The sequence below is a fragment of the Chelonia mydas genome, chromosome 9, assembly GCF_015237465.2.
Source record: "Chelonia mydas isolate rCheMyd1 chromosome 9, rCheMyd1.pri.v2, whole genome shotgun sequence".
Classification (NCBI taxonomy): domain Eukaryota; kingdom Metazoa; phylum Chordata; order Testudines; family Cheloniidae; genus Chelonia; species Chelonia mydas.
Window position 1 is genome coordinate 60,770,688 of NC_057855.1, and position 13,393 is coordinate 60,784,080.

The 13,393-nt window shown below is 43.4% G+C and overlaps 1 protein-coding gene across 1 annotated transcript; it reads right to left on the reverse strand.

Annotated features, from left to right (window-relative positions):
* Positions 1-1,220: 1,220 nt before the first annotated feature.
* Positions 1,221-11,721, reverse strand: LOC102932156 (glutamine amidotransferase-like class 1 domain-containing protein 3A, mitochondrial). The gene is made up of 4 exons (XM_007063951.4): positions 11,546-11,721; positions 7,240-7,411; positions 4,120-4,321; positions 1,221-3,474 (listed from the first exon to the last, which is right to left on the reverse strand). The coding sequence occupies exons 1-4, from the start codon at positions 11,651-11,653 to the stop codon at positions 3,282-3,284; spliced, it is 675 nt and encodes a 224-aa protein (XP_007064013.2). The 5' UTR covers positions 11,654-11,721; the 3' UTR covers positions 1,221-3,281.
* Between the last annotated feature and the right edge of the window lie 1,672 nt (positions 11,722-13,393).

The window sequence follows — 13,393 nt, forward strand, 5'->3', positions numbered from 1 at the left end:
CTCGCAGGAAGGGTGAGATCAGACTCAGGGTGTGCATTTAGGACTCATTTCTCTTTTTCCAAAAATCTGTAATTCTCTAGTGCTTTAAAAGCGTCTGTAGATAAGAAATTCGTTTGCTAAGCCTTTGCTCCTTGCTTGCCTGCCATCTAGCCCCTGAAAGGGTTAATCAGGCTCAGAATGGTGGAACTCATATCTAATGTGTATAAACAACTGTGGGCTCAGGAGGGCTGAGACACTGGTTTCAGGGATAAAGTGTCGGGCTGCAGAGTCCCACATCCCAAGGAAGGGATTCAGACATGAGGCCTGTGCCTGGGAATGTGCCTTAAAGACTCAGAGCTAGGAACAGTGACCAAGCTCAGATCAGACCCACTTGGCTTAAGAGCACGTAGGAATCAGAAGTTGGGTCCAGTCACAACAGACTAGTGTCTGTCCAGGGAGGAGGGCTGCACCACATTATGACATTGAGGTCCTGTCTGGTCTGCATGGATATTAAAGGCAGTTTAAATGAGAGCAGAGGTTTGGCCCTGTGATCTTTGGCCAAAATCTCCCTTCACCTCCACTGTGGTGCTGTGTCTTGTTTGCAGGTTGGGTCGTCCTCTTCCCCAGAGATGGTTACATTTCAGAGGGTGCCATATGTATCTAGTTTGCAAAGCACTCCAGGATCCTTTGGAATGCAGATTGCTATATAAGTGGAAAATATTTAGTTAGCAGAAAGCAACCAAAATTCCAGAAGCTTATCTACGGTTTTATATCATGTGCAGCACTTCTCAAGACCAGATTTATGGGGGATCATTTTGGATCTGCTAAGTCAGGACCTCTCTAACTGTGGCTGTCCATTCACCAGTTGGCTAAAGAAATTGAGATACCCCTACAAGTGCTAACTAAGTGGGGGTGTATGTTTGACCACATTCTGGGAGGCCAGTTTGTGGTTGTATTATTTGAATTTGTTTCTATGAATTATGTGTGTATATATACTAGGATTGTCTCCTGTAGCACAAAAGAAATTCTAACAATGGTGCAGGCCCATTGCTATAGACTGTAATCAAGTCACCGGTTATGCTTCTTGCCTTGGTTGTTTTCACAGGGCATGTAACTGGTAGTTCCCTCCATCCCCATTCTGCTGGAGCAAAGGCAAAGCAATGCAATGCACAGTATTCATTAATATAATGTGAAATACAAAAATAAATTCTGGTGTTCAATCAAACAGAGGCCAGCATATATAAGATGTTTGTAATTTTATTCAGTAGAAATGACACGTTTTTGAATAATGAATAATGAATACCAGTTCATGTCTAGTTATCAGTGTTGTTAGGGTCTCTTGGGGAATACAAGCCCCGCAGTGTCTTTCAAGGGAATCTAAGTCATCTAAAAATTAAATACTCTTTCCCAACCATAGATGACTGAAATGGATTTAGACTACGGAAGTCTAACTTTGCCTGGATGAGGAGGAGAATGATGGACTCTGAGGATGGAGCTTTGTGCACACATTTTCTTGGGTTGGCTTCCAAGTTCCATAGAAAAAGTCAAAAATGAAATTTTGATAGGAAATAGCTCCCTCCTTAGAGGTTTTACTGTCTATGTCCGCATGTCTAAGAAACTTTCAAAGCTTACATTCCATCCCGTTTCTGAGGGACTGAAGCATTATGTTTGTGTGTGACACCCCTTTATATATTGGCAAAGATGCATCGTATCTCAGAAGGTAAAAAAGGCCCATTAGTATCAAAATTCTAGGACTTTAGATAAACTGATGGAAATTTCAGGTCAATCCCTCGGAGTCTGGAACAACCCAGAAAACTCCTCTGCCATATAGCAACCTAATGACAATTGCTACGTGTCAGGCCACTAGGAGCAGCAGGCGCTGGCCCCCAGCTCCAGTCCCGGGCTCCAGCCGTGCTGTGGCAGGCGCTGGCCACAGGCACCGATCTCCAGCCCCAGCTGCACAGCAATGGGCCCCAATCATGGGGCTTTGGGTGCCAACCCCTGGCTCTGGCCACAGGGCAGCAGGTGCTGACCCCCAGCTCTGGCCATGGAGCTTCAGTTGCCCTCTGGCCCCTATTTCCTGCCGTGCGGTGGCAGGTGCTGGCCCTGGGCTCCAGCCATGTGGCCTTAGCCCCTGGCACTGATCCCCTGCCCCAGCTGCACAGTAGCAGGCGCTGACCCAAAGCTCTGTTCCAGGGCTCCGGCCACATGACATATGGCAGGAGCTGGCCCCAGGTGCTAACCCCTGGCCCTGGCTGTGCAGCAGTGAGTGCTGGCTTCAGCCATGCAGGGTGGGCACTGACTCCTGGCTCCAGCCATGCATTCCTGGGCTCCAGCATCCAACTCTGGTCTCTCGCTGTGCAGCGGCAGGCACTAGCCATGGGCTCTGAATGACAGTTCTGACTGCATGGCAGCGGGCTCCGATCCCTGGTTCCAGCCATGCAGTTCCTATCCACAGCTCTGGGTTCTGGCCACAGGCACTGAGCCCCAGCCCTGGCTGCATGGCAGCAGACACCAGGCCCTGGCTCTGGCTCTGGCCACGCAACAGGGGGGCTCATCACCTACCCCCATCGCCCCAGGCCCCTGCTGCCTCCCCTGGCCCCGCATCCATCCCACCATCGCCTCCCCATCCAGGGCTTAATGGGTCGTGGGGCTTTCTGAGAAAAGTGATATTAACAAACATGGAAGTATCACTTCTCCCAGCAGACTTACTAGCTATCTGTGAAAAGTGATACTTGTATGTTTGTTAATATCACTTATCACTTTTCATAGCCTCCCAGGTAGCTACTAAGTATGCTGTGATATTAACAAATATACGAATATCACTTTTCACAGCAAGCCCCAGGACCCACTAAGCCGTGGATGGAGGGTGGGGGGAAGGGTTAAAGGGGGAGACAGCGTTATTTTTGTTATTGAGTCTGCCAAAAAACCCTACAAATACACATTATAATGATTTGGATGTGGATCTGTGCATATTTAATTGTTTTTCCTAAAGTTAATTAAGTATTTTATGAAAAAAGTGTCCATGCAGCCACCAGTGAGACTTGGTGGCCGCACTCTGAGGCCACCAAAAATTTTGTTGTGAGAACCCCTGGTCTAGATTTCTCCCTCCTTGGTAGCTAGCAGCAGTCCAATGGGAAAGGGCCTAGTGATATTAGAAATAAGCTTTGTGGCACAAGGGTGTAGGGAGAAGGAGAGCAGTGGCCCACTCTCAGTGGCTGCTCTCCATCGATATGTATCTGAAGTTTATTTCAGAAGACTTGGATTCCCATAATTTTCCAACATGTTCTGTATTCAGGTGTTCAGGCAAGTTTCAGCACTTCTTTGATCATCTTTCCAATACCATCATAGACCTCATGGACTGGGGCGTTGCACATGAAGGCACTGGTTGTCACCAGCTTGTTCTTCACATCCACATGAATCTCACCTACGTGTTTGTTCACGTGTTTGCAGCCAAGTTCCTTCATGGCCTCTGCAGTCTTTGCATAGGGCCACCTAAAGGAAGAAGTGAGAAAAAACCAGGTGTGTGTAGGTGATCCTGACACAGAGAGATGCTGCCAAGGCCTTAGATGGAAAGGATCCTTTCTCATTAGGTGCCCCACAGCAATAGCTAGGAGTCTGCCATTGCTAAATAAATACCCCTCAGGTAAGAGACCACTGTGTGAAAGACAGTGTGTACTGTGGCAGAGAAATTCCTCAGAAGTCAAGGAATTAAGCAAACTTTATATGCTCCCTCTCCCTCACTAAAGTAATCAAAAAGTCTCAGTAAATTTAAACATTAAGACTTTAGCGTCCCTCGGTAAAGCTACAGGAAGCCCCCCTCCCGCCATGTACCTGTACTGGGTTATTGACCAACTCTTCTCAAACAAGTTAACTTTCCCTCAAACAGCAGATAGCACAATAGATTTCCTGCCACTGGGATAATTCAGCCCCAGCTTTGAGGCCCTTTACTGCGATGTTCTCAGCCTGGTTAGCAGAGGAGAAGAGGTATTGTGGCAGTATGTTCCATAAATGACACAATGAGCATTGTGAATCAATAGCCTGGTGTCTTTCCTACCCTTGGGTTGTGAGAGAGGTGGACTGATGTGCTGCGTTGATCCTTCAGGATCAGATTTTGCACTAAGGCTCTGCGACACTTACTTCTCACATTCTTTGTCCTGTCCAACTGTCAGCTCGCATCCTGGGAAGATTTTGGCTGCCAGGACTGGGGAGATGCAGCACATGCCAATGGGTTTCTTGGCAGCATGGAATGCCTTCAAAGTGTCCTCCACAACTTTAGAGACCGTGCAGTTCTTCCCCTGTGTTGCCCAAGTACTGAGGTTCTTAGCCACTCCAAAACCACCTCAGAATAGGGAAACAGGTTAAAAATAGGTGATTGTTTGAATGTGGGATTTTTTTTTTGCCAACTCAGCTATTTCACTAAAATGCTTAAGTGGACTTGGTGCAGTGTGGCATTTATCCATGGTCCAAACATATTTCAGTAAAACCTCAGCAAGCCACCATATCCTCTGAATACCTGCAGCTCCCTCTTAGGCCTGGCATAGCTAAGTCAGTTAGGAGTATTGGAAAAAAAAATCACACTCCTGACAGATATAACAATGCCGGCAAAAAAAAAGAAAAGAAAAGCAGAGACAGTTCCACTAGCTGACGAGTACCTTATTCAGTATCGCTTATTTAATTCAGGCAACTGGTATAAGCTGTACTGGCACCAGAACTCTTTTGCCAGTATAAACTGCATCGCTGCTACATGGGTTTGCTGATATAGCTCGACTGGTGTAGTTATACTGGCAAACTAGTACAAACAGGGCTGTAAGCCTTACCTGCCAATTACTGGCCAATAGAAACTGCAAAGAATCCTCGTGGTCTCTAAACAGAGTTCATCTGGAGATGTATTAGTGCTTTATTCACCAACCCATTCTCTTATTTTTCTAAAGTTATGGTGCAACATGTTGCCAAAATAGTTCTCCTAATTAAATCCTCATCTAAGGTCTGATCCTGTGCTCATTGAAGTCAACAGCCACACTTCCATTAGTTACAACAGGTTCAGGAGTGATTGAGCTTTTCGTCATTTGCTCTTCCATTACCCCTCTGTGATTCTCCTGTCTGTGCTAATGGCTGTACCAGGTACATCTTGATGATATTGTCTACGAAAGTCAAGGAAAGAGAAGCATGGCAGGTACTGTGGTGGACCGGAAGTAGTGTGGCCCACTGACTAGAGCACTGAGGGGGTCAGCAAACATGTGGACAAGGGGGATCCAGTGGAAATAGTGTACTTAGATTTCCAGAAAGCCTTTGACAAGGTCCCCCACCAAAGACTCTTACATAAATTAAGTTGTCATGGGACAAGAGGGATGATCCCTTCATGGATGGAGAACTGGTTAAAAGACAGGGAACAAAGTGTAGGAATAAATGGTAAATTTTCAGAATGGAGAGGGGTAACTAGTGGTGTTCCCCAAGAGCCAGTCCTAGGAGCAATCCTATTCATAAATGATCTGGACAAAGGGGTAAACAGTGAGGTGACAAAGTTTGCAGATGATACTAAACTGCTCAAGATAGTCAAGACCAAAGCAGACTGTGAAGAACTTCAAAAAGATCTCACAAAACTAAGTGATTGAGCAACAAAATGGCAAATGAAATTTAATGTGGATAAATGTAAAGTAATGCACATTGGAAAAAATAACCCCATTATTACAATATGATGGGGGCTAATTTAGCTACAACTAATCAGGAGAAAGATCTTGGAGTCATCATGGATTCTCTGAAGACGTCCATGCAGTGTGCAGCGGCAGACAGTCAAAAAATCAAACGGGATGTTAGAAATCATTAAAAAAGGGATAGAGAATAAGACGGAGAATATCTCATTGACCTTATATAAATCCATGGTACGCCCACATCTTGAATACTGTGTACAGATGTGGTCCCCTCATCTCAAAAAAGATATACTGGCATTAGAAAAGGTTCAGAAAAGAGCAACTAAAATGATTAGGGGTTTGGAACTGGTCCCATATGAGGAGAGATTAAAGAGGCTAGGACTTTTCAGCTTGGAAAAGAGGAGACTAAGGGGGGATATGATAGAGGTATCTAAAATCACGAGTGGTGTGGAGAAAGTGAATAAGGAAAAGTTATTTACTTGTTCCCATAATATAAGAACTAGGGGCCACCAAATTAAATTAATGGGCAGCAGGTTTAAAACAAATAAAAGGAAGTTCTTCTTCACTCAGTGCACAGTCAACCTGTGGAACTCCTTGCCTGAGGAGGTTGTGAAGGCTAGGACTATAACAGGGTTTAAAAGAGAACTGGATAAATTCATGGAGGTTAAGTCCATGAATGGCTATTAGCCAGGATGGGTAAGGAACGGTGTCCCTAGCCTCTGTTTGTCAGAGGGTGGAGATGGATGGCAGGAGAGAGATCACTTGATCATTACATGTTAGGTTCACTCCCTCTGGTGCACCTGGCATTGGCCACTGTCGGTAGACAGGATACTGGGCTGGATGGACATTTGGTCTGACCCAGTATGGCCATTATGTTATGTTCTTATGAAGTGAGACTCAGGAGGGCTGGGCTGTAGTTCTGGCTCTGCCGTTGGTCTGTCGGGTGACTTAGAGCGAGTCCCTTCACCTCTCTGTGCCTCAGTTTCCCCATCTGTAAAATGGGGATAATGATACTGATGCTCTCTGTAAAGCACTTGAGATCTACCAGTGAAAAACTCTAGATGAGAACTGGGTATAATTATTTCTTCCTCTTCTCCCTAATAAGCACCTTCACTTCTACATCCAGTTAAAACAGAAGTCACATCAAATCACTTCTATGCCAAGCAGTCTATTAGTGCAGCTCTCCTAGTGTGCTGCTGCTTTTCTTTAGGCAACAAATCCTTTTTCTCCCACCCTCCAAAAACCACCACCAACAAAAAAACTCCTCTTCCTGGTGACTCATGGTGGGGCCTCTCCAGGTTATGCCAATGGAGAGCTGCTCCCTTCCATGGGATCTTTAAGGGGATGTCTACGCATCAGCTGAGAGGGTGTTTCTCAGCATAGGTAGGCAGACGCCCTCTAGCTCTGCTTGAGCTAGTATGCTAAAAATAGAGTGTGGTCTCGGCGGTTCATGCTAGCCACTCGAGTACAATCCTGCCCAACCCTCTGGGTACAGACCCATGCAACTAGCCTGTGCTGCCATGGCCACACTGCTATTTTTAATCCACCAGGATGAGCAGAGCTAGTGCTTGTCTGCTTACCCATGCTGGGAGTCCACAATCAGCCCTACCTGGTATGATCAGGGCATCCAGTTCCTTGACGTTCAGCGTGGCTAGGTCCTTGATGTTGCCTCTGGCGATTCTGGCACTCTCGACCAGCACGTTGCGTTTCTCTTGAGTTGGCTGCCCTTTCACGTGGTCCACCACATGCATCTGCTCTACATCTGGAGCATAGAACTCCCCCTGGGACAGAAGAGATGGAAAGGTCTGTTATCTTAAGACTAACAGCTGGGTATGGTTCCTAAAAGCAGTATCAGACTTTGTGTAGTGAATGAGGGTGGTTTGGTTGCTGAGTTAGAGGGAATTTGACAATGAACCACAACAGCAATATGCCAATAGATCTGAGCAACCCTCTGAGCTCAAATGCCGACCAGTGACCAGGCTATTGATATGATAGTGTATTATCACAATAAGATTTTTTTTTTAACTTCTTGGGCATTGGGTGGACATTTTTTTCAGTGAAAATGCAGATTTGGTGACCTTGAAACATTGTGTGAATTCATGTTGACTGTCAAATTGTTTCAGTGTTTTCAAAATATAACATTTCAAGTTTCTGGTTTGAAATGACTTTTAATTTCAAAATTTCCTTTGATTTTATTTTTTAAATAATTTAAAAATGCTTTAAAATATTTGAAGCTGAAACAAAACATTTCAGTTTTGTCAAAAAACATCATCTTGTTTGACCTGAAATGAAAATTTCAACTTTTTGATTTGCCAACAATTAAAAAAAAATTAGGGCTGTCGATTAATCGCAGTTAACTCACGCAATTAACTCAAAAAAGTTAATCACGATCAATCGCACTGTTAAACAGTAGAATACCAATAGAAATTTATTAAATATTTTTGGATGTTTTTCTACATTTTCAAATATAGTGTACAGTGCTCACTTTATATTATTAATTTTGATTACAAATATTTGCCCTGTAAAAATGATAAAAGAAATAGAATTTTTCAATTAACCTCATACAGGTATTGTAGTGCAATCTATCGTGAAAGTGTAACTTACAAATGTAGATTTGTTTTGTTACATAACTGCACTCAAAAACAAAACAATGTAAAACTTTAGAGCCTACAAGTCCACTCGGTCCTACTTCTTGTTCAGCCAATTGCTAAGACAAACAAGTTTGTTTACATTTACGGGAGATAATGCTGCCTGCTTCTTATTTACAATGTCACCTGAAATTGAGAACAGGCATTCACAAGGCACTTTTGTAGCTAGTGTTGCAAGGTATTTACGTGCCAGACATGCTAAACATTCGTATGCCCCTTCATGCTTTGGCCACCGTGCCAGAGGACATGCTTCCATGCTGTTGATGCTTGTTTAAAAAAACACTCATTAATTAAATTTGTGACTGAGCTCCTTGAGGGAGAATTGTATGTCTCCTGCTCTGTTTTACCCGCTTTCTGCCATGTTACAACGGCCTCAGATGATGACTCAGCACATGTTCGTTTTAAGAACACTTTCACAGCAGAAGTACACAAAGAAGGTACCAATGTGAGATTTCTAAAAATAACTACAGCACTCGACCCAAGGTTTAAGAATCTGAAGTGCCGTCCAAATTCTGAGAGGGACAAGGTGTGGAGCATGCTTTCAGAAGTCTTAAAAAAACAACACTCAGATGCGGAAACTACAGAACCTGAACCACCAAAAAAAATCAACCTTCTGCTTGTGGCATCTGACTCTGCTTTGGATCGTTATTGAGCAGAACCCGTCATCAGCATGGACGCATGTTCTCTAGAATGGTGGTTGAAGCATGAAGGGACATATGAATCTTTAGTGCATCTGGCACGTAAATATCTTGTGATGCCGGCAACAACAGTGCCATGAGAACACCTGTTCTCACTTTCAGGTGACATTGTGAACAAGAAGCCGGCAGCATTACCTCCTGCAAATGTAAACAAACTTGTTTGTCTGAGCGATTAGCTGAAGTAGGACTGAGTGGACTTGTAGGCTGTAAAGTTTTACATTGTTTTATTTTTGAATACAGTTATTTTTTGTATATAATTCTACATTTGTAAGTTCATCTTTCATGATGTTAAAGAGATTGCACTAGAATACTTGTATTCGGTGAATTGAAAAATACTATTGCTTTTGTTTTTTACAGTGCAAATATTTGTAATAAAAATAAATATAAAGTGAGCACTGTACACTTTGTATTCTGTGTTGTAATTGAAATCAATATATTTGAAAATGTAAAAAAATAAAAAAGTATTTAAATAAATGGTATTCTATTATTGTTTAACAGCATGATTAATTTTTTTAATCACACAATTAGTTGTGATTAATTTTTCAATCACTTGACAGCCCTAAAAAATATTTCTTGTTCTTACCCAAAATAATATTTTTGGGGGGCTTTTTGAAATTGCCAGTGAACCAAAAAGCCTGTTATTCTCTCAGCGCTAATCTGAGCTAGTGTCAGACAAAGAGATAGGACTGCCCCCAGCCTGTTCATTCCTTTGAAATAAGCATCACCCAAGAGACCAGGTGCATGAGGTAATCTCTTTCATTGGACCAACTCTGCTGGTGAAAGAGACACACTTACACACAGCTCTTCTTCAGAAGTTGGTCCAATAAAAGAGATTACCTCACCCACCTTGTCCCTCTACTAGCCTGAGATACACATGGCTACAAGTTACAACAACACTGCAAACAAGTATCACCTGAGGCTGTCCTAGGTAAGACTGGAGTCTGGAAATGGCCAATGCTAAATGGGCTCATTGTTTCACTACTCCCATAAAAGCTCCCACACGACACAACTAAAATAGTGACCAAATTCTGCTCTCAGTTACACCAATGCAAATCCAGTATAACTGCTGAAATTACCCTAGTCCAAAACTGATGTAATACCGTGGAAAAATCAGACCCCCCATTGACTTCAGTGGAGCTATACCTCTACGCATCTGGAATAGTTTCACACAACTTAAAGGGGTTACTCCAGATTTTCACTAGGGTAACAGAGCAGAATGTGGCCACACTGCTTAGGCTGGGAGGGAAAAAGACTGGGCAGCAATGCACTTCTCCCCCAAAACCAAGAACAACAGAGGCTGGAATCTTCTTCCAGCAAGATTGTTACAATTTGTTAGATGCTAGATTTTCTTTCAGTTAGAAAGGTTTTCTTCTTTCTAAGGGAGGGTCAAAAGAGAGCTGGAGCTTCAGTTCCCCTGTATCACCCTGGGTAAAAGTTCATTACAGTACACTAGCTCCCTACCAGTAAAGGGAAAAATAGTCCTAACCTTTATGGAGGAAAAGTTATACCAGTTTCCTCCATCAGAGGGCTCCTTAGGTTAAGGGATGAAGAAGGGACCGGCAGCACTCTGAATAATCTTTCAGTTTTGTGTAAGAGAGAAAGTGAAAAATACAGGAGGAAAAAAACAAGAGGAGAAAATACAGTTTAAGAAAGAGGGAGACAGACACCTTTTTTTTGTAAACAGGAATTGAGAACGTGAACCTTGAAACCTTTGTTAGATCCTTAGCTGATGTAAAAGAGCATTGTTCCATTGACTTTAATGGAGCAACAATCACTTATAGAAGCTGAGGATTGGGCCCAGATTTGTCCCCTGCTGGGAGCAAAGGGTGATCTCAGGCAGTGTTCTTGCACTCAGACAATTTGGCTACAGTTACTAATTCTGTATTACCAGCTTCTTGCTGCCTGCTATGATTTTCTGTTTCAGATTAACTGGCAAGAGCCCTTTCAGTGGCTTCTGTTTTTATTTTCTGCTTCAAAAAGGAATTTAAAAAGCAGGTGTGGCAGCTGGCCACTTAAAAGAAACAGAGAGAGAACTGCAGAAGTGAGCAAATGTCTAGGCCGAAAAGAGCACTAGAACTGCAGCATAGCAGAGGAGGACATATTAGAGAAATTGCTGAAAGAGATTTAGATTTTCATGTATACGATCGAGTCCAGTCAGTCCAAATTCTACTGCAAGAGTTCTGGGTGCTAAAGTGGTGAGCTCTGGATAGAAGAAGAAAGATATAGAAATAAGAGACTACCTAGAGGTTTTCTAATCACATTCCCGTAGTGATCAAGTTTCTGGGTACACGAATACAAGTACGAGTACACAAATCTGGGTACAAGTACACAAATCTTGATAGCTAGGCAGTCTCTTATCTAGATTTTTGTACTGCACCTACCACCTGATCACTAGGGCAATTTGATTATCTCAGCAGCAGCTGGAAATAACACCTAAGGAAACTATGAGTTACTGCTCCAACGATTCCAAAAATAATTCCTGCAGTGGAGGAGATGGTAAAGAGCAGCCCAGGGCAAAAGGATATATAGCCAAGATAGACCTGGGCCCCAGAGCCAGGGTGCTTCTTACCTGTGCCCCCTCTCTGCTGAGATGCACCAGCACGGCAGAAGACTCATGGATTTCACTGCCGTCATACACCCCGCAGCCGGACAGAACAATGGCTACCTTCTTGGACATGTTCAGACTCAGAGTAGGTGGATTCTCTGGGAGGCTGGAGTTGCTGTGTCTCTCTGTTCACTGCCCTGAGCCTTTTATAGCAGGAGATCCCGCCCCAGGACAAGGTGGGGCTGTATGGGCTGGACAGAGCCCTTTGCTGGTAGGAAGTTTTCTATTTCTCCAAAGCAGGCTTTGATGTGTACATAAATGTTGTGCAATCAGCAGCTCCTTGTTAGCTGTCCTTGTGCATTGCCACAGGGGGAATTCCCAGCTAGCCGGAGCTGTTTGTTGGTTACCCGTGCTCATCTTTCCTTTCTCAATCGATTATCAATTGTGTTGCAGACTAATGCACAGAGATTTTTATACGTATAATGGCATGTAACAGAGCCATGCACTCGGCCAAGTGCACCCCTCGTTTAAATCCACTCCGGTCAGTGCATGGACACCAGGGATGTACTTTTTAATTTTTTTTGCCGCACAGGCAGTGTTCCCTTTCCATTGTTAAATGTCCTCCGTCTCTAAGCTCAGTCTCCACACAGCAGGCTTTCTACAGACCGACACGTTAATTCTCTGGCCTTTGGGCCATGAATTTAGACACAAGGGGCTCGGTTCTCTGCACCTTTACACTAGCTTTACGCTAATGTAACTCCTCTGACTGCAATAAAAGTGGTGTTATAGAGGCAAGGGCCAGGGAAAATAATCAACCTGAGCAATCATCATTATGATATACCCACCATTCTTTCACTTTATAGGGATGCTCTCAGCATGAGGAGGTGCCTACATTTCCATTCCTTAAAGGCAGGTAAGTCTCGTGCAGCATCCCTAAATAATGTTAGATAGGTTTCAGAGTAGCAGCCGTGTTAGTCTGTATTCGCAAAAAGAAAAGGAATACTTGTTAGATAGTCTCCTGAGATTATTTATGAAATACCTCTTGTTTGGGTCTCTATTGTGATATAGCCTTTCCTTAACAAAAATACAGTTTGGGGTGCTAATTATCTACTAGAAGTATGTACAGGGTGCCCATCACCACAGCATCTGTGCCTGCAGTTATTACTGGCATACTTTAAAAAACAATGACACCAGGCACTATGTGTTCATGGCTATTCCATTTATAAACCAGAATAAGCAGCGCAAACATTAGAGAGGGAGAAAAGTCCAATTAAGGTCCATTTAATCCCAATGCACATTTGGTCCCTATGCTGCTTTTACTAGTCCCAACGCAGGCAACCTGCATGATGGGTGTGGAAAAACCCAGCTGGTATCTATGGATGCAAATAGTGTGCAAATACACTCCTTCCTGGTTTAGATACAAAACTGCCAAGTCATGCTGTAGTTGAAAAAATAATTAGTTCTTCTTCCTTCAGACAGTTAGATGGAGTCATATTACTGAGTAGATATAGCATGGGAAAGGTGGCAGATCCAAACAAATCTAGTGCACACTGCAAACATAATCCATTTGCGTATGTTACAAACTGGCCGAGCTGTCTCCCATTTTACAATACCTCCCCATGCTAAATGGTGCTGATGCCACTGCACACCTGTTTATCGTATATTAGGGCCTGAGCCAAACCCTGTTAAATTCAATTAAGAATGGGCTTGTCTACAGATGGAGTGACTCCAGAATAGCTATTCATGTATTCCAGAATAACTACTCTTGGTTAAGAGTGCCTTACTCCAGATTATTTTAATCCACTTTGGGTAAGAGTGTCTACACATGGAGTTATCAGGAATAGCTATAGCACTTTAAATTCACACTCTTCG